This window comes from Vanessa atalanta, chromosome 7, assembly GCF_905147765.1.
Source record: "Vanessa atalanta chromosome 7, ilVanAtal1.2, whole genome shotgun sequence".
Classification (NCBI taxonomy): Eukaryota; Metazoa; Arthropoda; class Insecta; order Lepidoptera; family Nymphalidae; genus Vanessa; species Vanessa atalanta.
The window spans coordinates 12,008,262-12,036,122 of record NC_061877.1 but is presented as its reverse complement, the minus strand read 5'-3'; the positions used below and the strand labels follow the sequence as shown (position 1 = coordinate 12,036,122).

The window sequence follows — 27,861 nt, the reverse complement described above, 5'->3', positions numbered from 1 at the left end:
CTATTATAGTGTAATTCCATTCAATGCCCATTAAAAATGCATTTCGCTAGTGACGTGACGTACGTCAAATACGATTCCACCTTCTAAGTCTAGTCGCCTTTGTTTCTCGTGACAGTTAAGATAGGGTCATGACCCTTCAGTGTTACAATATTTCTTAAGGACGTTTATCAAATATTATTTAACGTCATAGAGCGTGTTGTAATTGGATTTACGGCGATAAAAATGATTGTCGTTTTTCAAGATTAAATTCTTTATAAGATCAATCGATTACGATTGAATAAGTAGTCTTAAATGCATAGTCGATTTGGTTTTATTACAGTATGTTCTATTTTTTATAAAATTCGTTTCTATTTCAATAATTTTCGAACTGTTTCGTTAAACAGTATGTTGGAAATACTTACTTTTTAATTATTATAACAGGTGATACGTAAATGTCTATTAATAAGAATCGCGTAATTGTATCTGTATATAAATTTTAAAAAAAACGGCTTTTATTTAAAGTGTACGAAATTTTTCTCATGATTTAAACAATTCCGACCGTAAGTTTTATTAGCGCTAGAACCGGTTTAACGCGGAAGCTAAGTCTCACGATTCCAGTTTTCTTGTAAAACTGCGCTTTCATACATCTGTCAAGTCCACTAACAAAACCTCGTTATATTTATTATAAGGCTACGTACAGACAGTCGCATTTAGCGAGTGCAACGCAAACGTTTTTAAATGTTTTTTTTTTGCGTGTGATGAGAGAATATTTAAAAAAGTAGTCCTGTTAAAATATTTTTTTTTTATCATAAGATTGATTCTGGGGTTAATTGATGTTGTTTTCTTGCCGGTTCTTCTCGGTAGAATCTATATTGTAAGGCGGTGATAAATTACGTTTTTATTACAATTCTGTAAAGTAACGATTTAAAGTGCTCCTATAAAGTTATTCGAATAAACTATCATTTGTTTTGGTCGATAAAATATGTTTGTATATGAAGTGCATGAACTATCATAATTTTGTCATATTTGATAGACAAACGGATTGTATGGAAATTATAAATTACATATATTTTACATACGTTTAGAATAAAAGCGCCGTCTGCTTTAGTTTAGCTATAATCAGTTTTAATAAACTATTATAAATTCTAAAGGTAACGCAGCGATAGCTTAGTTCGTGTAAACCGCGCCTTAGTTGTCGGTCGTATTAATGTGTCCGTCTCTTGCACTTTTATCCAGTAGCGACGCTTTGTGTTCGCGTCAAATATCTTTCGCGTTATGCAATCCGACGTTACAGGGGGATTGTGTGAGATTGGAATTGAGCTGTTTTCTAATAAAATATTGTATTATCAATTTTTAAGATGTTTATATTTGTTGTTTGAGTTTGTTTTGTATTATACGTTTAAGAAACTGGAGATTTTAGTTGTTTGTACTTAGATTTTGTTTTTATTTTTGAGGTTTCTTTCTTTATGAGAACTCGGCTACGTTATAAATTCCTTAAGCTAATATGATCCTTACTAATAGCCTTTGTAAATTTGTAATATAGGTATTGTTGTATAAAATATGAGTCGAGATGGCCCAGTGGTTAGAACGCGTGCATCTTAACCGATGATTTCGAGTTCAAACCCAGGCAGGCACCACTGAAATTTCATGTGCTTAATTTGTGTTTATAATTCATCTCGTGCTCGGCGGTGAAGGAATACATCGTGAGGAAACCTGCATGTGTCTAATTTCAACGAAATTCTGCCACATGTGTATTCCGCCAACCCGCATTGGAGCAGCGTGGTGGAATATGCTCCAACACCTTCTCCTCAAAGGAGAGGAGGCCTTTATCCCAGCAGTGGGACATTTACGGGCTGCTAATGCTAATGCTAAAAATGTATAAAATATTATGACGATTATCGAGTTAACCTATAAATGAATTTTCCGGGTAATAAGTAAAAACAATGTTGTGTTTTATTTTTTTAAATGTTAAATCAATAATGAGGGAATGTAGTATAGTGTTAGTGATGTATCTTATCGATTTAATATAATATAATATATAATATACTTCATTACACTAGTTGTAGCTCGCACTTCGAGTTTGCGCGTTTTCGGGTTTGGTCAAGTACCAAGTATTAAAATGTAGTATGTCCTTCTTGAGCTTCAAGCGTGCTTCATACCAATTTTTATCAAATTCGATTCAGTGGTTTGGTCGTGAAAGAGTTTAGTTTAGACTTTAGTATTTATAATATTAGTATAGAACTATAGATTCGCGGTTTAACAGGGATCATCTTTTATTTTTCTCGACGTTTCAACACAGCTGCATCTGGCGCTGTCACGAGTTGACTACCGGCTGAATAAAAAGCTACGATCGCGTTTGAAATTTAAATCAAATATATAAAAAGATCTAGAGTTTAGCGTGCAAATACCTTTAACCTAATTCATATTTATAGTTCCCAATTCGAGCCAGGTGAAGTGTTTTTGTTTCAAATTCGATGAAGGATCTATTTAAATCGTTAAAATTAAATATAGCAAACTGATTCAGCATTCATTTTTTTGGTATGTTGGTGGTTTACCACCTGATGGGAAATGATATTCTCTGCCCATAAACATTGGTACTTTAAGAAATATTAATCATTCCTCATATCACCAAAGCGCCACCCATCTTGGGACTAAGATGGTATGTCCGTTGTGCCCGTAACGCTGGCTCACTCACTCTTCAAACCGGAACACAATAATACGACGTATTGTTGTCTGGTGAAAATAAATATTTCTTATTTATTTTAATAACGTAACGGGGACTTTTCAGTTAAAAGAGAAGATTTTAAACCATATGTTCTTTTGATTCATGACAATAAACTAATATTTTCGTTTCCTTAATTATTATTATCACCATCGAAACATCATGAAACCTTCATATTTATTCATTTATATTATATATACATTAGCAGCCTGTAAATTTTCCACTGCTGGGCTAAAGACCTCCTCTCCCTTTAAGGAGAAGGTTTGGAGCATATTCCACCACGCTGCTCCAATGCGGGTTGGTGGAATACACATGTCGCAGAATCGAATTCGTTGAAATTAGACACATGCAGGTTTCCTCACGATGATTTCCTTCCGCCGCCGAGCACGAGATGAATTATAAACACAAATTAAGCACAGAAAATTCAGTGGTGCCGGCCTGGGTTTGAAACCGAAATCATCGGTTAAGATGCCACGTTCTAACCACTGGGCCATCTCGGCTCATTTATTCATAAATCTGAATTCTCCTCAAGGGAATATAAGACATTAGACCAGCATAGGAACTGGCTGTTACTTCACTTTGCTCTTAAGTTTCACGTATACGTGTAATATATTAAGTGAAGGTTACGGTCTTGAAATTTATTACAGTAATCGCAAAATAGCTCCTTCGATCAGATCAAAAATCCGAGACTACGAAATTATAGATGGCGTGAAATTATGATTTACCTTCGGCATAATAGCGATACGGGTCATAAATCTATTGAACACGGATAGCAGTGTTGGTTGGCTTTTGATTTGTGTTCGCGATTTACGTTCGTGTTTTATTGAACACCACCTATCCTATACTTCGCTTATGTGTTATTAACAAATAAGAATTTCTTAGAACAAAATAAATAAAAAAAATATAGTTTATGTGTGATACTGCCTTTAAAATTACATTTAAAGTTTATTTATGTATTCAGTTGCATTACAAAAGAACTAAAACAAACTTAGACAACATTATTATCTTTGTGTACGTGACAGCTACGCTTGACACTGTCCAAACGTCATTACTTTTTGCTTTTATTATTACTGCTTGCTATTTTTTTCGATGCGTCCTCAGCTTTGAGAGTCTTTAATAATCATAGATTTAAAGTGTGTACGCATCAAAATAACTAACCAACTACACTATATATGTGTGTACCGTCTATATTAAAACGCAATTAACCAAAAGTCTATCCTGGCGCAAATCGCTAAAAACCTTCGAATAGCTGAAAAGACTTATCTGTCTACACTTTTTTATTATTTATTCGATCTTTAGTTCTGGGGATCTCCCATATATACAAACAAACAAATTTTACCTCTTGATAATATTAGTAAGTACGAATATAGTAAAGTATAAATAGTGTTCGTTTTAATAATATTATTGAGAATATTTACAAGGAAATGTGTTACAAAGGAAGACTCTAATAAGTGATAACATAGTATAAGATGTGACGCTTAGTGAAAAAATGTTTAATTTTTTTAATTTCATTTGGTCAAATTTGTGTATTTTAAGCGCATAAGTTTATATTTACTTTCGACCTAAAAGAACAAAGATTTATACAAAACATAGGAAACTTGTAAATAAACGATAGAAAATCATATATATTTTTAATCTTTTTATACATAGTCGTTGTTTTTTGCAAAAATGAAACCGTTACTCATAATAAAATGTTATTTAAACTAGAGCAAAGTTATGCTTCTGACAAATCGATTTTCAATCAAATAAATATTGACAATTGAGATTATTTTTTCAAAATTCTTCGATATAAAGAAGACCAAACATAAAAAAACACAATATGTTTTGGTTTCACATTCAGAGTAACATTGATTGATGAAAAAAGTCACGACTAAGACGTCCCACAAAATTTGGGTGTCACCCTTCGCGAATTTCATCCAATGGTGGAGTAAATCACGTCTTTATCTCCGATGCCTGCCTTCCCTTCGCAAGAGTCGCATAAAAAATAGAGCAGTCGAGGGTCGCCCCCCTTAATAATTCTTGCAGAATTTCAGATCGTGTTCCCAAAGCCAACCGAATTGGTTTTGACATTTTTTTTCCTTTTGCAGAAACGGGTCGTGTTATTTTGGTAACATTGGACTTGAATAGCTAATTTGAAAGGGTTTGAAAGGGTTACAGTTGAAATAGAAACCAAAGTTACATGGACTTGAAAAATATATACAAATATTTGTCACAAACAACATACAAGACGGATTACGTTTTTATATTATTGATATTACGATAAGTAAATATAGATTCATAAGAAATCGTATTTTTTGTAACATTGTTAAGCTTTCAAGTACCGAAACATAAATTATTCTAATATTTATAAAATTAGCAGAGTATCTTTATATATAAAAAGTAGGTAAATTGGATATATCTTTATTGCTATAATTTATTGATAATGTTTAAAGTAAGAACAACTTCACATAAGATTGGTTAATTGATTAATGATATTTAATTATAATAATTAAAGAAAAATTTAAATATAAGGAATTAATTCGGCCTTCTATATTTTTTTTTTATTATCAAGTATTATATCCTACTCCACGGCATAGTCTACTTTGCCAATGTGTATTTATGTCAAAAGATACAAGTCATGCATTTATAATATTAATTACCGATCTAGACTTATGTTCCAATATAATAAATAGACATAAAAATATAATATATTTCTCGAATGGTTTTAAAACCAGGACCTCAGAACAGACTCTCTTCAGCCTTATTTTTTGTATATGTTTATAAGTATTACATATAAGTAGTCATCATCATTCATCGCTTATAGATATTGGCGCCGTAAGATATATTATCTATTTTTTACTGGCGAACTCACACTTAAAATACAACAATACTAAGTATTAATGTTTGTCGGTAAAATATGTAAATAAATAATTAAAAATTTATAAGACACAAAAACCTATCAAGTCTCCACATATCATCATAAAAAAAAAAGTAGATCAAAGTATAATTATTCAGTAAAAAAAAAAAAATATCATAAAAATACAAAAAAATTTAAATATAAGTAACTCCTTATTTCTAAGTGTACTTTTAAACTTATGAAATTCGAGCAAAAATTAATTAATATCATTGAAAACTTTAGCTGAACCAATAAGTCGGTCATTATTGTCTAGCTCTATGTAGATGTGGGGGGTCTACTAAAGCCGACGTAGTTTTCGAGTTTTTATGATGTGGCCAACAATTTAACATAGCTTTATACTTTATAATTTATAAAAAAAACTACATCTTCGTACTGTTTTTTTTAAATTTCACACGACTAAAATTTTCGTTCTTCTGATCTTTGGCCCCAAGTGTCGTATCACAAACGAAAACGTCATATTCAATTAGTTCTATTTTGCGAGGTGAATTTTAATGAACTGTGACGTGTTGTTTACGTTATCCACTGTATGTATTGTTACTTATTTGCATAGTGATAAGGTTCATATTGTCTGTAATGATAATTATGTTGTTCTTTAGACTGAATGGGTTTTCGCTTCGACACGTCAAAATAGTTGTCTTTATGTACTGTTCAACTATAGTCCGTAATGTAACGGAATTAAGTGCTAAATTTAGTTGTGTGTTTACAGATGTATCTGCGTTTCTTTTGTGTGGGATTAGCTTTTAAATACGTTTTAATTGGGCTCCTGTTGTGAGTACCTCTTGAGTTTTTTCGCCAATTGTGGTTTTAATGGCTCGAATCTTCATTCATTACTTGATATAATTACTGAGCATTTTTTAAGTACTTTAAAGACTATTTATAAATAACGTTACGGTACTAGAAATAACTAATAATATCAATTATACTAAAATATATCAAGAATAATAAAGAAACTCGATCTGTACCAACGGGTATTATAAGATGTCTCTTACTAAAGTTTAAGTGGAGTGAATATATTGTGAGTGCCTTAACTAGGTATCTAGAGTATATAGAGAGGCAGGCCTTAACATCTGTCAAATCCGTATTTTTCAAGTGTTATAAAAGGCCCTGGTAGTGTATCATGATTGCAAGACCTTCGTTCTGAGAATAATTGCAAGGGAATCACATTTTGTACAAATGTGATTCCCTTGCAATTATATTATTTGAGTAATTTTATAATATATATATCATGTCCTAAAAATATTAAGTGTTACGTATGACTTTGCTTTCTGAATTCCTTACTTTTAATAGAATTTCTGAGCGATCTTTTTTTATAAAAAAAATAAAAGGGTCTGTTCAATCAATAATAAGTACTGTTACCCTACGTGTCAGCGGTACGACGAAAATCATTTATCAGAATTTCGCAACTCATATAACAAATGTTAAATGAAACGACGTAAATGGAGCAAATATTTAATGCCAACTACGTTGGCATATTGGACGTAATGTTGCAACTTTAAACGTCATTAATACTGCTTGTATTCGTAGTTTCCTATGAAAGTCACGTCACCGTTACGTGTCGTTAGAGACATGAGATTTAGGTAAGAATGCATTAAGAAATATTGTAATTGTGTCACTAGGAAAGGAAGCAATTTTGTAACGTTCAATGGGCCGTTTATTCGAGGTGGTTTAGTGGCTAGCTTATGCAGCTACGGGGTTTGAGTTTCGAAGTTCAAATCTTGGGTAGGTCTCATAAAACGTGTTTGAGTTTGGAACTTGTTGAAAGCATGAAAACCTTATTAGACCTTCGCCTCAAATGTTTCCGGTCGTGTCGTATTCGTCACACCGGACTATAATCGTGAGGGAATACAGCGCATTACATATTTGGGCACTAATACTTTCTGCGTTGTTGGCTCGGTACCCTTAAGAAAGACCAATGTCCAAATAACATAAGCAAAATGGAAATGTATAAAGAGACTTGAATCGTAAATAATAGCATTTAGTTTAATATTTTTTAACTTTTTATTTTATTGAATCAAAATGCGATGCAAACCAATAATATTTTCCGATATTCAAATCACATCTAAGGAAATTTTCATTTAAAAAAATGTTAATAAATCAATGCTTGCTTTAGTTCTATCTTCAAACGTCTACGTTTTGCAACAAAGCTCAATTTAAATACATCGATCAAAATTAATAGAACTCCTTTATAATGTTGAATTGTCGGTATACAGTTAAACATAAGTTAATTAGATATGACGATGAAAAAAATGTAAATGAGTCGAACACCCTGTATCTTTTCATTTTGCTACGCACTTCTCGCTCCCCAGCGTTAACCATCCACGTGTACAGAGACGGTTTCTTCACACACCGATTATTTTTCCAGAGTCCATCGATTTTCCACCCCTAGAGCAGGGGTTAATATAAACTACTCAGTGGTTAAATAAATCTTTCCACTTTATAGTTTGTTTACTGTCTGATCTTTCCCTGCTCAAGTTTCCCTTAGTTTCTGGAAAATAAACCACGTTTTAATCAAGTCTGATTAACCGTTTTAAGTTTATTCTGAACGGTCAATGTTGGTTCGTTTAGTTTGTGACGTCTCGACAGTGTAGGAGAGTGGTTTATATAAGTTATACTAACAATATTGAAAACGTATTACAAGCACAGAAGGATTAATTTGAAGCAATTTGAAAATTGAACTGACGCGATATAATTGGACGAAATTATCTATGATGTGAATTACGGATTCGCGAAATTTTGAATTCGGCGAAGTTGTATTCGGAACTTTGAAAGTAAATTAATTTTATAATAAAGTATTTAAGTGGAATAATGTAGTATCTATAGTTCTATACTAATATTATAAACGCGAACAACTTGGTCTGTTACTTTTAGACGGCAAAACTACTGCACGAGATTTTATAAAATTTGTAATACTTACTTGATGACACAGACTTTCGCATTTGTTATATTTGTTTATTCAAACAACAAGCAGTAGCAAACAATCATTGATATACTCATAAAGTATTCAATATAAGTATCAATGTAAACCGTGCCTTTAAATTTTTTTATCTAAAGCATGCCGTCTTTTTTGCAGTCTGAATCTGTAAACGATTGTATCGCATATTAATGAAAGTGACAGGTTCTAATCAGATACAATAAGATTAGCATTAAACTTCATTTTGTTTTGTATTTGTTACTATTAATCTATTAATTCCAGATGAAAACATACTACCTTCTTAATTTAAACAACTACTGAATGTTTACAACCAAATAATAGAAACCGAAACAGTAAAGCTATTCAAGTCGACAATCAAAACAGTACACGATCGTGAAATGTCAAAAGAGTGATATGCATATAAATATAGATATATCAAAATAGATTATCAACATTAAATCGGTATTCAATATTTCACGAGTGACATACCAAGTGAGTTCTCACATAACAGCACTGTTGTTCCATGATTTTAATAGTAATTAAATGTCATATCCATGCGGTGCATTGCACTTGTCAGTACAAGAGGGTGTGTCATATCCCTGAAACAAGATACGTTTATCCAGTCAGATATGAATCACGAGATGGTGCCGATAATACATGTGCAAGTCTACTTCATGACACGTCACTTGCAGTCAGAACCGCCCGTTTATATTTGCCTGGATTATGTTTTAATGGCTGGCGTCAGGGGAGCATCCTTTTCTATCGGATGTTTATGACTGAAGTCATTGTTAAACGACTAATTTATATAGTAGCGAAAACAGATACAACCTATCGTTGGTTTATCTAATATGTTATGTCGTTGATATTTTAAAGGCGTATTTAATTTAATAAGACGCAAGCATAATTTTTTTGGACAGGTTTAAAGTGATAAATGGGATCGATTGGATTACTAAGTCAGATACACATTTTATTTCACATATCTATAAGAAGATATGAAGAACTACTGAGGTGTGTCCAGCTTTTTTTTACAATTATTAACAATCACATATTCTAGCGCCAAAAACCCGTATTGCTTTGAGTGACACCCGTATTGCACAAGGAACATCTTAGTTCCCAAGGTTGGTGGCGCATTATCGATGTAAGGAATGGTTAATATTTCTTAAAGTGCTATTGTCTTTTGGACGATGGGGACCATTTACCATCAGGTGGCCCAGGTGCTCGTCAATCTACCTACATCATTAATAAAAGATAGTGATAAAATTTTACCGTAAAATATTTGGTTTTTACTAAACTCGTATGAACTAAACTAAAATTTCATCCTAGTATTAACTATATAACAAGCTGCATCTTTTGTATCTGTAAGTACTCAGGATTTAGTCATTCTGACATCTGACTACCTCATTATTCGAGTCTCCGATAAATGAACTTTGTCCTCCTTTGTCTATGGGCAGTGGTGACCACTTACCATCAGGTGGCCCATATGCTCGTCAGCCAACCAATGTTATAAAAAAAAATGCACTCACTAGCTACTGAAACCCCACGAATTTCATTTCGAATAAATCGCAATTAAATTGTTGTTGTTTTTTTTTCATAATTTGGTTATTATTAGTTACATGAAATGACATTGCAATTTAAATTTAAATATATAAATGAATATAAGTATAGATAAAATAAATCGGTTAAGTAAAATAGAAAATATTCTTGATAAGTATAAATAAATTCTCGTCCAAGGGTTTGATGTCGTCTGTATTTGAAGTGGGCTTGTGATTTTTCTAAGTAATTCTAGCTGGGGTGGTATAATGAGAGGGTGGAAAGCCACGTGCAGAGGGAGGCAATCAGAAGCAAGTTTCTTTACAATTTCGAGGGCTGGCCCTCACAGGGTGCATATAATGACTCCATTAGATGTGTTATATGGATTTGATGATATTGATGGAATTCAGAGACTTTCATTTTCGTTTTTTTTTTTTTAATTTCGAACTCAATTCGTAGCAACTATTTAGGTACATATATTATCTGCGCATTAGAAATGTTATATTAAACAGAAAGTACTTTATATTTAAAAACTTTAGTTTAGAATTTCTGATAATATTATTGGTAATTTGGTAATAACAGTAACAACCATTTAATGTTACTGCTGGCTAAATATTGAACTCATTAAAAAGTTGCTAAGATTTTATAATAAAGATTTTTCAATTGTTATCATTCTATGTAAGTTAGATACATATCTAGTAGAACTGTAATGGATCTCGTACCAGCACTGGGTCGTTTTAGCTCTGTATTTTCTATACGTGTTACTAAGGAGTACGAAATAGGAGCAATTTAGTTGATATTTGTAAAAATAACAGAAACAATTCGTTTTGTACACACTGCGAATATCAGTATTAGTGTTCAATTGGTTTCTCTTGGTTTGTCAGAAACGGAAAAATTGAATATTTATATTTTAGATAACTTAGAAACAAATGACTATAGTATACCAAGTTATTCGCACTGTGGTGGTCCAATCGGAGCCATTGCATTATACGTGAATGACCTTTATTGAAGAGCATCCTCTGTTACTTTACCCGATAAAATTCAAACACATAAAGCATAAGCATAAGCAGCCCGTAAATGTCCCACTGCTGGGATAAAGGCCTCCTCTCCCTTTGAGGAGAAGGTTTGGAGCATATTCCACCACGCTGCTCCAATGCGGGTTGGCGGAATACACATGTGGCTGAATTTCGTTGAAATTAGACACATGCAGGTTTCCTCACGATGTTTTCCTTCACCGCCGAGCACGAGATGAATTATAAACACAAATTAAGCACTTGAAATTTCAGTGGTGCCTGCCTGGGTTTGAACCCGAAATCATCGGTTAAGATGCACGCGTTCTAACCACTGGGCCATCTCGGCTCATTCATTCATAAAATTCAAACACTTCCCCACTGAAAAAAACCAAATAATACAATTTAAATTAACTTGGCAATGATTATATTACATTACAAAAGTTAGTAATTCGAAATTACAATTGAATAAATGGACGATTTTCATGCGTGTGTTTGATCAGTACAGTATCTACATTTACTCAGATGTTTAATACTAGCCTGACCGTGGCTTTGCCCGCGTTTGAAGGGGAATGTCGGTATGAGTCTGGTCGTTCGTTAGATTTCATACAATATTATTTAAGTTTCAGATCAGTCGATGCGTTAAATATCCAGCGACAATCGTTATTAACATATTACCTAAGAATCAATAAACTAACTTATCTGACTAAACCGCAATATGTATAATAAACCGATCGATCATAATTTTACATCGAATGAACAATTTCGTGGCCAGCGCCCTTGTCACCTAGCGTGACTCTTTTCGCCCGAATGCATAAACTATTTTATATTGAATATATTCAAGAATAGACCTTATCGTTATAAGAATAAAAGCTTTATGTAATATATAAGTTACGATTTCATGACCAGATGTCAAACCGTTTCGGCTAAGTAATTTGCCGTTGTCGAACCCTCATTTAAGTGCAATTGTTTTAAATATCGTTATGGATTAGGTATTGTTACGCTAACTGATTCTGAAGTATGTATTTCGTTTAAGTAGTAATGCGGCTTTTTAATTTAGTAGAACTTGCTGCTATAAAGATAGGACAGTTGACGTATGAAATTTCGTTTATTGATTACGTACCGTACCGTAATGAAATACTAATCTAAGGCGTCCTCTTCTTTATAGAAGGTTTGGAGGTTAATCATCACGTTGAACATGATTAACGCGCTGCTCCAGACGTTCCAATGCGTGCACTGCCTACATCGAGATGAATATAACACAACAACTTAAGCTCATAAAAATCAGTCGCAGTCATCGTTTAAGATTCCCAAATTGTAACCATTGGGTCACCTCGACTATATAATATCGAATTACAAAACCGCGTAATATATCGAGTTCCTCTTTGGCTTTCAATGAATATAACTTATGAATCTTCTGATCATATGAATAAAATAAATAATCGATATTTACTACGCACACAGACTTACTCGCATAGACATATACACACGTACACAGGCACAAACAAAGGTTTTCAAAACAATCTACAAACACATTACACTAATTGTATTTCTTGAAAACCTTCTCTGCAATTTAATTTTGCTCGTCAGCGGGTCGTTACTAATCATTCACATAGTACTTTAATATTTTACCCGCCTGTCTGTCCAACAATAGCATTGCGGAGAAAGTCTAGCGTCTATAATTGCTATTTACCAACCGACTTCAAAAGAAGGAGGTGATATAATATTTTTTGCGCGTATGTTTTTTTTTTTGTATTTTTCGACAATCGTAGGTTAGAATTGGGTGATTTCAACTTTATTATATTACGATAGTTCCTTAGTAAGTCACGTGTATTTCTCTTTAACGCACAACATAGCGTTATTCAGAAAATTGGTTTTGATTGTCACCATATATTGCGTGAACGTATTTTTATTTCTCAGTAACGTGACAATTAATTTATATTGTTATTCAATTCAAACTGCCTCATATTGCATATTATATTATTGAATATATTCTGTTTTTTTATTCTAATTGCATAATATAATAAAATGTTACAATAGCTTTGTTCTAGTCAAGTTTGCCTGGAACAGATCGCTATAGCGATAAACCAGTTATTGCAACCTACTTGCTTAAAACCTCCTGCGCTAATTATGATATTTTTGCATAGTAAACAATAAATATAAAAAAGAAAACACATCGATTTTGTCACAAGATAGTTTAATATTATAAAGAATCATATTTGAATTAAAAATACGAATAGAGGTATTATAAAAATGTTAGTGAATTTTTGTAAAACTATATAAAAACATAACGGAATCTAACAGGCTATTTGATATTAAACAATATTAAAATTTATAAATACAATTATAAATAATTTAGATATATATTTTAGTAAATTAGTAAATACATATTAAGTTTCTTGCCGGGGTTGCTCTCAGTTGAATATAAATTATATTTTTTTGTAATCTGTTCGGGTATTCGAGCCGATGATAACGTACTCATATAATATGTTATACAATAGAGTACCCTTCGTTGAGAACAAAATACATGTAACCTAAAAAAATGTACCTAGAGGCAAATTTACTGCGATCATAAGAACACGATAAAGGACTCGATAACCCACTCGGAAGAAGTTACGACCATAAAGAATGTTAATCGAATTAAATAACGATAATCGATATAACGCTCGAATGATTTCTCGTATTCATAAATTAACTAAATAATCGTTCCTATCGGAAGCATTGGAACGTGTCTAATATTGGAAAGACGGATGAAAAGAAAAGGTCGTAAATACTATCGGTTTTGGCTCGTAAAGAAATCGGGCCCCGACAATTGTGTCAAGTATTATGACGGTATATTTATGGCGACCGGAGCGTGTTAGGGTGATGAGATATTCTCGTATTGCAAAAACATCCTATTCTATGGGAATGGAATAAATTTTGTTTAATTCTTAGATACATTTCTGTGTTGCTTCCTTCATTATTCAAGACTGTTTCGATTTTGAGTTAAGTTTATGCTCGCTGTGTCTGCATATTGATTTACTTGTGATATTTATTTCTTTACAGATTTTTTAGTATATTATTTATCTTTCTCTTAGTCGGTAACCTTTATATATTTCGGGATAAATCTGTACTGTTATCATGTCAGTTTTTTTTATTCTAAATTTATTTTTATAAAACGTGTGCATTGAGATACAGTTGAAATGTGTTCTTAGACGTTTTCCATCTTGTATGTGAACGTCAAGCGGGTGTTTGATTAAATAGTGATATCTCTTTCTGATAAATATAAAATTAATCATTATAATGAAGAAGAAATAACATATTCATAGTTAAACACCTTCAATTAAATAGGCAAATATATATTATTACTAGATATAGCGCGCAGATTCGCTCTCGTTTTAGGGGTTGGTTGTCATGTGTTAGCTTATATCCTGTCTTGGAGTTTAAGTTTGCTTCATACCAAATTTCGGACAGAGTTGCTTCCACATTTATAGTATTAGTATAGGAGTATATATAGTATAGTTTGCTGGGGTTAATAACGGTTCGTAATATTTACATATAATATTTAACAAGAAAACAAACAAAAAATTAAATACAGACGTTTTATTTTCTTCCTGGTAGCGTCTGAGAATAATTTTCTCGTCTCATGTTTGATTTGCAATGATCTAAATTTAATATAGTATGACTGTACAGTGACGTCAAATCTTACATATATTTTATTTCTTGGTATCTGTATTATAAACATCCTTTATTTTAGTAACGATTCCAGCATAATTTGGTATTCGTTTTAAGAGAGATCAGATGATGTGCATTGATTTGATGGTATGGTAACATGGTAATGTAAATCTGACAGCTTTGCTGGTGCTAGATTATAAAGCAGCAAATTAAGAGGTCCAGGTTTCAAACCTATGGGTGGCCCGCATCAAAAGTTATTGGATTTTTCCTTCGAGAAATTATTCAGTAGGAGCTCGGTTTCTGGGAATTGACAATGTTACTCCCTTACAAAGTACATAAGGTCCATAAAGCCGTTGATCCCGCAACTGAATTGTTTCCGGTCGAGTCAATTGGATTATCTTTTTTTTTTTATGGTAATGGTTGGCGGACGAGCATATGGGCCACCTGATGGTAAGTGGTCACCACCGCCCATAGACAAAGGCACTGTAAGAAATATTAACCATTCCTTACATCACCTATGCGCCACCAACCTTGGGAACTAAGATGTTAAGTCCCTTGTGCCTGTGATTACACTGGCTCAATATCTGAAGGAATAAGGAGTATACTTGTGTCTGTTTTAATTATTATACATATTTAAGTATATCGATTGAAATATGGCGACTCAATCTAGACCCGAAGATTCTCTTTATTGATCTTAAGTATAAAACTTTCATGGACAAAACCTCTTTTATGCTGCTGGTATTTCTGAAAATAGTTCGTTTTATTATCAACATTTACAAGTACTTATATGTACATTAACTCGCATTATATGGTTTGTTTTAATCAAATTGGACTTTTAGGTTTACGACTTTGTATTTTAACATACATTTTATTACACGAAAAGTAAAAGAGAGTTTGTTGTTGTTTCAAATTTCGAATTTTCTACAGTTATTCACAATGAAATCGCCAGATGTATTTCAAGAGATATTTAATTATTCGAATTCTTATGTTCCATAGTTATTATTTTGGCTCACAAATAACGCCTATCAGAATGCTAAATGTGTACTCTCTATTTTCGATCCGTCGTTAATATTATGTATGCGGTTATTATTATATATCGCGAAAACGTGAAAATAGGTCGTAGCCTTTATGCCAAGGTGAGGTGAGTGGGGCGATTTAAAAAAACAGAACGTTATCGCGTTTTTACTTACATGAAATATTAGATGTAGTAACTACGGGTTTTAATATTAGCGTTAATGCAGTTCGCTTTATGTAACAAACACTCCTTCCACTTTACTAATTTGATGTGCTGATATTATTAATTGTATCGTAAAATGTAAAAGTTTTTATCTACCTAACTTTAAACTATATTAATTCAAAATGTTATATTAAAGATTAGTATATTCTAAAAGTGAAGACACTTAAGGCTAGTTGAAATGACAGAAATTTTATAAAGTAAGCGAAATTTTATTTAAAATATACACAGAGAATAACTTCTCTAATCTTTAAAGTTACAAACATTGCAATTTGAAAAGCTTATTCATTAGAAAATTTGTAAACTTTGAGGTAAATTAATAAACGACTTAAAATTAGAAATAATAAAATTAAAATCGACAATAAAAAAATGATATTACTCCTAAATAAACATGTGAATAATTACATCTAATTAACATAGAATAATCTAATCAAAATAGGTAACTCATTGAATAAAATATTTCAATAAACGTCTGTCGTCTTTAGGGATTATTGTTTTGCCTTAAATCTCCTTAATATATTTTGGCGCAATTCCATATCATTAAAGCGTACGAGTTTCTGAGAAGTGACATTAGGGTGTGCTTTTTATTCCTCTGATATTGTTATTATAGATGAGTCAGAGCATTCGACATTCGTTAACAATGCAATTAAAAAGACTTGCAATAAAACGTCAAAAATAATTTATTGAAAATATGCCGATTGAAAAGTTACAGATATGTTATATTTCTAATATAACATTAGTAAATTTTGTATTGTATAAGAATGTCTAGATTTACGTTACGTTTTATATACGATACTTTTATGTTACGTTTTATTTTAAAACACTTTCTATACTGACGCTTAATATGTTTAAAAAAGCCAATAACATTAGATTTATATAAAGTTTTATTTCTTTAACACTGGTCGTAAAAACTTTCATTGGTACACAGAGTTGGAGCAATAAAACGGAATCTTTTGTGCAAAGCTATACAACCGCGTTTTTACTAACGTTTGATGAGAATTTAAATGCATCATTTCTTAGAGTTTATTTTCTCGTTTTACGATCTCAGAACTAGCTTGATGATGGTTTAATGATTGTTATTAGAGAAAACGTATCTACATTCAACCTATTATGTTTGTTTCAGGTACAGTGCAACTATGTCGAGTACTATTGTCGACAAGATTACTGGAGGACATAGCTGAGAGGAGAGCTAGTGACAACGCTGTCTCTGTTATTGATTTGGTTGATTCTCGAATATTCGAAGTTCAATCTATTTGTTCTTCATTAATTTTTTCAATCAGCTTAAGATATTAGTAATGTTTTTATTTTTTTTTAGTTTCCAATTATGAGTGCTAAGTTAAGATATCATGATGATAAAATAAAATGACAATCAAAATGTTTTCATAACAAATACTGACCTTGCATAACATACGGGTGATCTCCTAATAAATATGACTATTACAATCAAGGCAACGTCCACCCAAACGCCTACATATCATTTGAAAATCAACTTCGAACGTTTTTGAGACTAAATTATGTATTTTGAATCACGTGAGCGTGAATCCAGTATTATATAGTAACATTGACTCCTGCCCACGCGCCAAACAAGGTTGTATTTAAGGCCCAGTACTTCTTTGTGATACATGATCTTTTTTATTGTGTACCTTACCTATGGGATGGTAATAAAATTCGATTGTTGCTATTATGAGATAGGTGATAAAATTCGTTTCATGTGGGATTATTTTATTAAACCCTCGACCACTGGTTTGATTGTCAAGTTAGTATTCGAAATAGTTGTTTGAATTAATTTGCTATTGTCTGTTACAATAAACGACTGCTTATATTTATATTAAATTGTCGTTGGATATATTAATGTAATTTTTTTTTTTAATTTATAATACAAAGTAAAAACATCGAATGCATCAACAGTAACAATATCTCGATTTATATAAAACCTGTTTTGTAAACATCTAGTATTCTAATAGAAAAAAAGTACATGTATTAAAAAAAGTACTTATCTGAAGTCTTTTTGGGGTATTTTAAAAGATAAAAAGAGTGTGTTGCTCGACTAATCAACATGAAGAATAATTATTAGGAGCAAAAAAACTGAATCACTTTTTGCGAAATAATTATGAGTTAAAATTAAATCTAAATAGATTCTAATAAAATAAATATGTGCTATTATCTCGTTGACGAAGGAATACTCTAAAGCTACAACTCAACAAGGAATACGGTAACCGGTTCAAGTCCCAATCCAGATGTGGGAGGACGACATTCTCGAAATCGGGATAAATAATTAGCTCCATAATTGTAGGTACCCGCTTAATTGGTTCTTTTACGGAAAAATAATGATCTTTTATGCGTTATTAATTGCGAGAAGATACTCATTTGGCAAATATATATTTTTAAAAGTATTTGTTCGTTTATTTTTAACAAGGTTTCTAAATTTTTGTAATCAAATAGTTCTACAGTTATGCTGCAAACTTATTGCTCCGTCGGGTAAATGGAGAACAATTCGTTATATACAATTTTGAAATTATAAGGCATAAAGAGATGTAATATTTAATATCGAATTTTCTTTAATAATGTTCTTAATGTAAAAAAAAAAATCAGTTAAATTCGGCTAGCTGGTAGAGAGTCGATAGTATTTAAAACAAAAGAAAATAAAAGCAAAGATTGAAGTGATTGTTACAAACGAAAACTTAGTGTTATTTGTAAATGTTAACATTTAAGGAGAGCATAGTGTTCCAAGCATTTGGGTATTCATAAACATTATTAAGTGATATTTTCTTCATTAAATTATACCCTAACAAATGTCCCTAAATGCATGAAATACTGTAAGGAACCCATAGTGAATTTAAAACGTTATAGCAATAAATTTCATAATCTAGTATACAACTTGTTTGAACTGTAGTTATCAGTTTTGTTGCCTCAGCGTTGTAACCACGTAATACCTAGTTTTAGTGCATGTAAGAGCCTTATTAGTGCCTATAAAATAAGTGTTATGCACTATTTGTCAAACGCATAATATACTTTATAATAAAAACGTCAATGATTTTTAGGACAGATTTAATAGTAAAGATAATTTATTTAGGAACGACGATAATGACATTCAACATTTCTAGGGTGGATAATGGATGCAATGTTTTAATATGTAACATTTCGAAGGCAAAGTTTGACTTCGCAAAGTGAGTACAAATACATGCACTTTTGTTTTAAGAGAGTAAATGATACGAATACCGAATTTATTTATCGTATGTAAAATTGTTAGGCATCATTTAGATATACAAATAGAACATATTTTATTTTGAATTTTTCGATGTTATGTCCTCTTAAAGTTGTCTCATTTTAAAACTTAATTCATTGTGATTTAGCTCTTAAGACACCAATGAAGTAACGAAGTCTCGTAATAAAACAGGCGGTGGAATGGTAAGCGCAATATCGTGAAGTCGATGCCGCGACAAGAATTTGCACGATTCTTGAAGTTGAAACAAAGCGTAAAGCGCTTGGGAATACATCGGTAACTTGATTAACATTAATGTCTTCCAAAATAATAATATATGTGAAACACAATTATTCGGTGAGTAAAATAAGGCTGAAATAAGGGTTATAGTGTGATTAAAACCTATTGAGACATAACGAGGAAATATCAATGATATAAGAAAAAACATCTGTTTAGAAATGTATATCTTACTATGAAACCGAATAATTTAAAGAGGAAATTGACAAAGGTTAACTATAAGTGCAATAAAACAAATTTGATCATAAAGGTAATCAATATAGACAACAGTACAAAGTTGTAGGACCCGAGATAGAATAAAATAAAATCAAACAAAAACAAGTTAAATAATTCATGATTCAGGAAAGTCGGTGATGCTTTCTAAAGCAAGCGCTGCAACGGGCGAGGTGCATGGAATATTAAAACAGTAATATGATATCAGACCTGCTTGAATCGAGGAACGCCCTCTAGAGGTCTGACCCAAATGTAAGCGAGAACGATTTGTTACACTTTAAATAGCAAGGCGACGTGGAGGAGGACTTGATGCAATTGAGTTAGATAATAACCTATGAGAACGGTATTAAGTGTATGATCTTGACAATAATCTTTCGTTTTTATTTCCTGTTCCCTATTATCTGGTTCTACTTTATTTCATTTACTTTGTTGATAAAATAAAATTGGAATCTGCTAATTTCTAACATAAACTGTCGTATGTATAACATCACAAGTTAAATAGTTTTGTTGGGTAATAGGTTATTCGTGTATCGTTAATAGAATATTTTATTAGGTCTTTAAACATATGTATGGAAAAGTTAATCGTAGTTTTTGTAACTTTATTTGGAAAAGAACGATGAAGGTCAACATTTGTCGTCAAATGCATATGAGAATTTATTTGATACATCCAATAAATGAACATTTTTGTATCCGTGACTGCTCAAGTATTACGTACGTAGAAATATCTAGCTCCAAGTCTTACGTAATATGTGAAATAACATTGGTTTCATCTTCTGTATATAGGCGGGCGCTTTCTACTCTTACCTTATTACATAAAGGTAAATCACCTTATCGTTATCAGTGTAACTGATTGTGATGACTTCTCTACAATTAAATTACGTAAACATCATTCGGATAATGTTATATCACCAGTGACTTGAATAATATTGTCTATTATTTCGCTATCACTTTTCTTGCAAAAGGTTTAGTCTGATAACAATACAGAAACAAACAATGTATAATTAGATTCGTTTATATAACCGCTGTGTTTATTAAAGTATTTGTAAAACCCAATGTAATTAACGTATATTCGATCTGGTTGATTTTTAATTTCTTTTTATACTTGAAAGTTTTGGTTTATTGATTTTACAGGGTCAAGTTTGCATAAAGTTGATTTTAATAAGTTTTCAAACCGAGTTGATCCAGTAAAATATCTGGATCATAATCCAAGATCTCGGGTGTAATAGTAACTTTTGATTAATGTGCCAACTCATTTTCTGCGTGAAGGTGAAGGAAGAAATTGTGACCAAACTTGCTTGTCTAAAGACATTTTGACACATTTAAATTCCTTGCGCAATCCGTCTTATTATTGTATTTAAGGATATTTAGATTTATTAAAAAATAATACAATTACGTAAATAGAATTTAGACACAATATTTTATATCGACCGCGATTTTGAACAAATTACATTACACTAGCACAAGTTGTGCAAAAGTTCATATCAATTAGTTAGATAGAACTGGTTTAAAAATACGGCGTAGGACTTAAGTATAAAATAAATAAAGTAAACTTAATAGTAAAGAATATTGCAACAAACCAAGGTCATGATATAATGCTGAATTGTTATTCATATCAGATTAGTCAGCCCTCGTGCTTATTACTCGTACTTACATTGGATTTAATGAGGTAAATGAATTATTGGTGTTATTTATTAAGCAAAGAGCACGCGCAGAAATGAGCGACGTCCGAAATATTAAACTGAATGGAATGTTTATCGTAACAACTAATTAGACCGATTTGAGCCATTGAAATAAGCCATATTAGAAATGAAATGATTCGTAAACATAAAAGTTAAACTTCAATATTCAGTCGTTGATTTCAGCGTATAATATGATATCGACTCTACAGATATTTATAATCGTCCACTAACACACTTATCTCCGGATAGTCTGCTAATTTGAATCATTGATAATAAGGAACAATATTTACTCACGTGACCTTTAAAAATATATTCAATATAAAAATAACTTGATAAGAGATAATCTTCACGTACAATGTACCGGTATGTTCGGCGGCCATACGTAATAAGCCAGTTCGCGTTTGGCCTTCGACGAGGTAAGACGTGTCGCGCGGACGAGAATGAATTTCATCGAACTTTAACCAGGACAATATCGTGTCTTCCCAAATATGGTGGCAGGATAAGTGTATTAGCGTGTCTCGAATCGTGATTCGATAACACAATAGATTTTGATATCAAACAATAGTTACGGACGGATATAGTGCATCGCTATTTAAAAGTGATAAAAAAGCTGTGAAATCGGTTCCGTCTCGGAAAGGAAATAGAGTTATTTTATGCGATTGCATTGAAAATTGTATACATTGTGTCAGTTTTACAAACGTATTCGAACTATGGAATGATATTTGCACTTAATGGACGTGTTTTGTAAGGAAAAATGTTGGCTGTGAAGAATTTCTTTATGCCGGAGAAGAGGGTGGATTCTCCGAGGTTTTCTAGGATGCCGGAGGCTCTGATGCGTTCCATAAGACGTAGGTCTCTGAGGGTCAAGAGGACTAAGTCTCTGGTTCTCGTGAACGAGAAAAGGAAGTCCGGTGAGTGGTAGTGTATGAATCATTATTATTTATGAAAATATCAGATTTTCATTGTGCAATATTAGAAACTATATATTTAAGATGCTAGAAAAAAATATTATTAAGGATGAAATAAATTGGAAATATCGCTGGATACTCAACCCGATCGTTTCTATTATTTCTTAATGCCGGCACCTAGGCCTTTAATGGCAGTAATTTATTTGTTAACTACTTCCAAGACGTTTATTAATGAAGTCAATAAAGGGATTGTAAGACAACACGTAAATTAGTTTTGCATAGCAATAATAATAATAATTGTATATTAGCAATTGTTTTTAAATAAATTTTAACTAGTTCCCGATTGTTTAAATTACAAGAAAATTAATTGTCAGTCGAGCGGCGAGACAAGTTCCAAAGAGTTACAAGTATTTGAGTTTGGAATTAAATGATTGTTCTTATTATAATTATTGTATACGTTGTTTACCTGTTAATATCGCCCGCGGCGTCCAATACATAAATATGTCTATTCGTACTATCTCAATTTCAAATGATAATAGTAATATCAAATCCAACAACTATGTCATGTTACATCATTCGAATACTAACAACACAAAAAAGTTTTTATATTTTAAACAATTATAAATAAGAATAAGAATCAGTCGTGCAGTTATAAAAATAAAACGTGATCTTATCAACTTTAAAATTGTATATGGATAATTTGAGGAGAAAAAAATCGTCTGAGTTATTTTCGCGTTATCCATTTTCGGTCGTCGTAACGTCAAGTTTTTCTGAACTTGTCGTTCATTTTGAATTCGACAAACTCCTGCTTCAGTAACGTAATGACTTACATTGTTTTTAAATATATGCAAGCTAAAGTCTATTCGATATTACCTCTTTTGTACTTATATGTATGTATGGCATTCTTAATTTGAATTTATTAGTAATAAATCTATCGAGTTTGTTAATTGACACAATATAATAACAATTTCGATGGTTATCTAGAGTAAAATAATAGTTTAGTTTAATTATTTACTGAACTGATATTGTCAGTGATTTGGTTAAATGTTGTTCAAAATATTCCTATATAATATAAAAAAATATATAATACTCTACATTTAAGTTGTAATATAAATTCGATAATCGATGCAATTTTTCTTAACCGTATTAAAGCAATTTTTTTTATATAAAAGTAATTCTACTGTAACAAATGTATATTACACACTGCTACACATGTATATTCAATTGAAAAAAAAATGTACTTAATACACATTCATGACATTTCATTTTAATATTTAAAAAAAAAAAGTAGATTCGTGGCTAACCTAACCCAAAAGAAATTGTACTCTAGCTAACTAATTTCCTTTGGTTAATTACGAACTAACATATGAAACTTTAATATTATCCGTGGATATGTATGCATATAATTGTATATTTGTACTGATGATTACACTCGGTACAAATATTAACATTTTTACAAGGTTATACGCGTGCTGAATTTGCTCAGCTATAATGGAAACCATATAATTTTAAAACTGAGTACGTAATTACCATATTAAGTATTAGCAGCGTTAATACAATTTATCCTTAGATATATATTTTTTATCTCACATATGCCAGGCAGCAGTCGTTTTATATACAGCCAAGTGGATTTTAATTTTATTGTACAATGTCGAAGTGCGTGCAACATTTGAATTGTACTAAAATTGTTTATATATAAAGTAGTTAATCAAGGTAATAGTAACGCAAATATTATCAAAATATTAATCTAAATAGTAATCTTTTATATATATAAAATAATTTTATTATATAAACGAAACTAACACAGTCTCAAATGTATTTCGTTGCTAAGGGTTATGAGAACCGGAATGTTAATAAATTATTTTCATTTATAATGATTGTGTTCATGAAAATCGTATTTTCTACTACTTATTACATATTGGTAAGTACTTATGTAAGAACTAATGCAGTTCTCATATCTGACAAAAAGTTTTTTTCGCCGGTTGTTCTCAGGTCAGGGTATTTTCATTTCTGAACCAAAGTAGTGGAATAATATTTCTGTATAATTTTGAATAAATAATTTTTAGTTTAGTTTACAAATGTTCTATGATTCGATTCAGTCTAAAGGCGGCACATTTTAAATGGGCTTGTTTCCTTTTTAATCTATATTGGACCTTAGTATATGTTTATATATATTTAATATGATCAGAATGAGTCCACACTCATGTTAGTATTTTATGCGTAACATATGTGGTGTCCGCATGTTATCGCTCGCGATGTTTGTGTTTCTTCACTAGACATTCCCATAAGAAATTTAGATTTTGAAAACAATTATCATTTTTGAAGGTTTCATATATATACGTTATTATAGATTTATGACTATATAAAAGAGAATAATAATAAAAAAATAATAGTTGAATATGCATCTTTTTTTTATATATTTGGTTACTTGGGTAACCACCAACCAGGTAGCACCCACTCATCAGATATTCTACCGCCATTGTTGTGGTTTAAAAGGTGACCGCCTAATCCTCGAACGAAATTATGTATATTATTCTATATAGGATACTAAGCTACCCGCTTCACACGGGTATTATAAGTGTCTGTCTATACATAACTTTTAGTTTGAAGTACAAACATAAAAAAGAAAAATCTTTTTTTCCGGCTAGGAAAGTAGAAATACTCAGCTTTTCTCTACTATAATATATGATACGGATAAACTCTCCCTCTTGAATCACTTTTTTTATATATGAAGACCGCATTGAAATCCATTGCGTCGTTTTAAAGATCTAAGCGTTCAGAAGGCGGATGGCGACTTTATTTTATACTATGTAGAGATTATACCTGTTATTAATGCACAGAAGTTTGTCTCTTCATTGAAATAAAAACAAATTAAAATTAAAGTATATTTTATAATTAATATAATTTTTTTATAAAGAATTAATCACAGCAGTATATATTTAGTAGTTTTTAGAATTGTAACGTCATAAAATGTAAACTGAATGTAACGACTTTGTCACTGTATTGCAATGCATTCAGTCACGCATACGTCACGATACGTATTTCCCCCATTCCCTCTTAATGTGTCCAGTATATCATATTTTATTGTCTTCCTTCATAATTTCTGTGTATGTCAACGAAATGAATTTAGCTGAAAACGTGTTGTTTGTGTTTAAATATTTACCTACAAATATTGTTTAGGGGGTTAAATGTTAAACAAAGCGATTTTTTTAATACATATTCCAATGTGCCACCTGGTGGTTTGTGGTCGCCATCGTCTATAAACATCTTAGCCATAATTTTAACTATTCTTTACAACACTAACGCGCCACCAACCTTGGGAACTAAGATGTTATGTCCCTTGTGCTTGCAGCTACACAGGCTCACTCACTCTTTAAAACGTAATACAGCAGTGTGAGCATTAATGTTTAGCGTTAGAAATCCTAGTGACATACCCAGACGGGTACCACTCAATCCTACCACCAAGCGTGTCTTGTTCTTTCGTACGTCAAATTCAACGACGTGTGGAAGAGAGAAATCGTCTCTTACAAAAATCTATACTCTATACCAACCTAAGAGAACAAAAGCCATATGAATTATATTTGACAATAAATTGACGCGATTTAATTGGTCCAGAACTCGATTAATCTACAGTACCTACACAATATAGATTTGCGAAAAAAGGCGTTTTGAACGTCGACAAAATTGTTATCGAAATTTTGGAAGTCAAATTAAAGTGGATATGTAGTTAAGTGTTATAATAATATTGTATTATAAATAAAGATATATAAATCATAATTAGAAGTGGACAATATGCTGCTGTTATTAGCAAATAGTATGAAATACGTAAATCTAAGGTTTGATTGTCTTTATTCCTGCTTCGCTGATCGCTTATTAAAGAATCATAAAAAAATATATGTCAAAGTCAAAGTCAAAGTCAAAAATCTTTATTCAATATGTAGAAGTGTTTGCACTAGCTTATTGATTGTCAAAAATCTACCACCGGTTTGGAATTTAGCACCTCGGACCTGAGAAGAACCGGCGAAAGAAACTCAGCGGGATATATTTTTTTTATTTTATTAGTATCACCATTTAATGGTGACGTTTATTCATACTATGTGCTCATGATCTATAAACCCTTTTTTAACGGCTAGAAATTAATTAACGCCATGTATTTATAATACTCTGCCAAGTCAAGGAATTTTATTACGTGCTCCCCACGTAATAAAATTAATTTATAATTATAAAATTAATTGACATTAATATTTTGATAATCGTTTTGTAGTATTGAATTGTCATCTTATTTTCTTAATTCATAAAATATCCTAAACTTATTACCTTAACATATAATAAATGTATTTATTGTATTGATCTTCCAAGCGGAAAAGGCTTTCACAATTATTTACATCCACCAACCCAGTTTGAGCAGCGTGGCGATATAAGCTCCTCAAGAAGAGGCACGTTAACAGGCTATTAAAAATTACAAACTACTAAACATGCGTTTGAGTATGAATGAAATAGAGAGATCTATGAGATTATTTAAAAAAAAGTTTTTATATAACTTGTTTTTTTTTTTGAAACTTAAACATTCCATGCTTTAATTGGGTTGAAATATAACCGTTTTCCACCCACTGACTCCAACGTCAATTTACGTCTAATTACCGATTGCACCTGGCTGGCGCGTGCCAACCCTAAAGGTCGCCACGTAATAGTGAAATGATTGTTTTTGTATTTTTATTACCCCGTTTAATAAAATTAATGGTTTTTTTTTACAATGTTAAAGTCGAGTAATAAGGTTGTGGTTTTATATGAAGTATTTTTACACCAAGATTTCTACACGAAATGTCAAATGTGGCAGGGACATTCGAGACGCTATCATAGATCTAAATTGTATTCGATTTTTGAATATATTGTTTTTTTTAATAAAATAAATTGTGTCAATTTTACATTCCTTGCTTATTTAAATGTTTTGCATCGTTATCTTCGGTTAAAGTCGTTGTGTACGCTTGTCATTGATCTACATATCAATGACATCAGTAAGAACAATATTAGGTGAGTTTCACATCGGTTTTGTTCGTAATATATTTTGATATATTTTCATACTTCAGTGAATGATTTTAATTAAAGTAGACAAAGTTTTTCTTTTTTGTAATATTGTCATTGTATCCGCAAGTTATGGATTAAATAATTAAATTGAACAAGATAATAATTTCGTACAGGATAGGTAGACAGTATACGTAAATAATTTTAAATTATTTCCGGTACATCGAGTATTTTCTAGAATATAAAAATTTACGATCTATTTGTTGGGTTAAGTGGGCCAAGGAAAATTGTTAAACGATGTTAGAAATCGGAAATTCGTTTGGGATATTAAATATTATTATAGACCAGCAACAATCAGAGGCGATTGAGCAATTCGTTTCTGAGTTTCCTCTTGAAGAAACACAAGTGCATGTAATCGATTTTAATAATCGATACAAAGTTATTCTTGCATATGTACCTATATCATATTAGAGTGTGTTTACCCAATAACTTAAAGGACTAATAACTTAAATACTTAAAGGGACATTCTGCAGAAAAAAAACAGTCGTAGTTCGGAGTCTGAAAGTTGGAAGTACATATGTACTTTCCCGTACTTCGGAAAACT

General features: G+C 31.5%; 1 protein-coding gene across 2 annotated transcripts in view; it reads left to right on the top strand.

Annotated features, from left to right (window-relative positions):
- Positions 1-27,861, top strand: part of LOC125065082 (centaurin-gamma-1A) — a 230,692-nt gene that overhangs the window by 136,021 nt on the left and 66,810 nt on the right. The window contains exon 1 of one of the 2 annotated variants that reach the window (XM_047672502.1): positions 21,740-22,238. The exons of the other annotated variant lie outside the window; for it this stretch is intronic. Within the exon in view, the coding sequence (XP_047528458.1) occupies positions 22,082-22,238 (157 nt within the window). The 5' untranslated portion in view covers positions 21,740-22,081. Of the gene's footprint in view, positions 1-21,739; positions 22,239-27,861 lie in introns of those variants that run through there. 2 annotated transcript variants of the gene reach the window in all.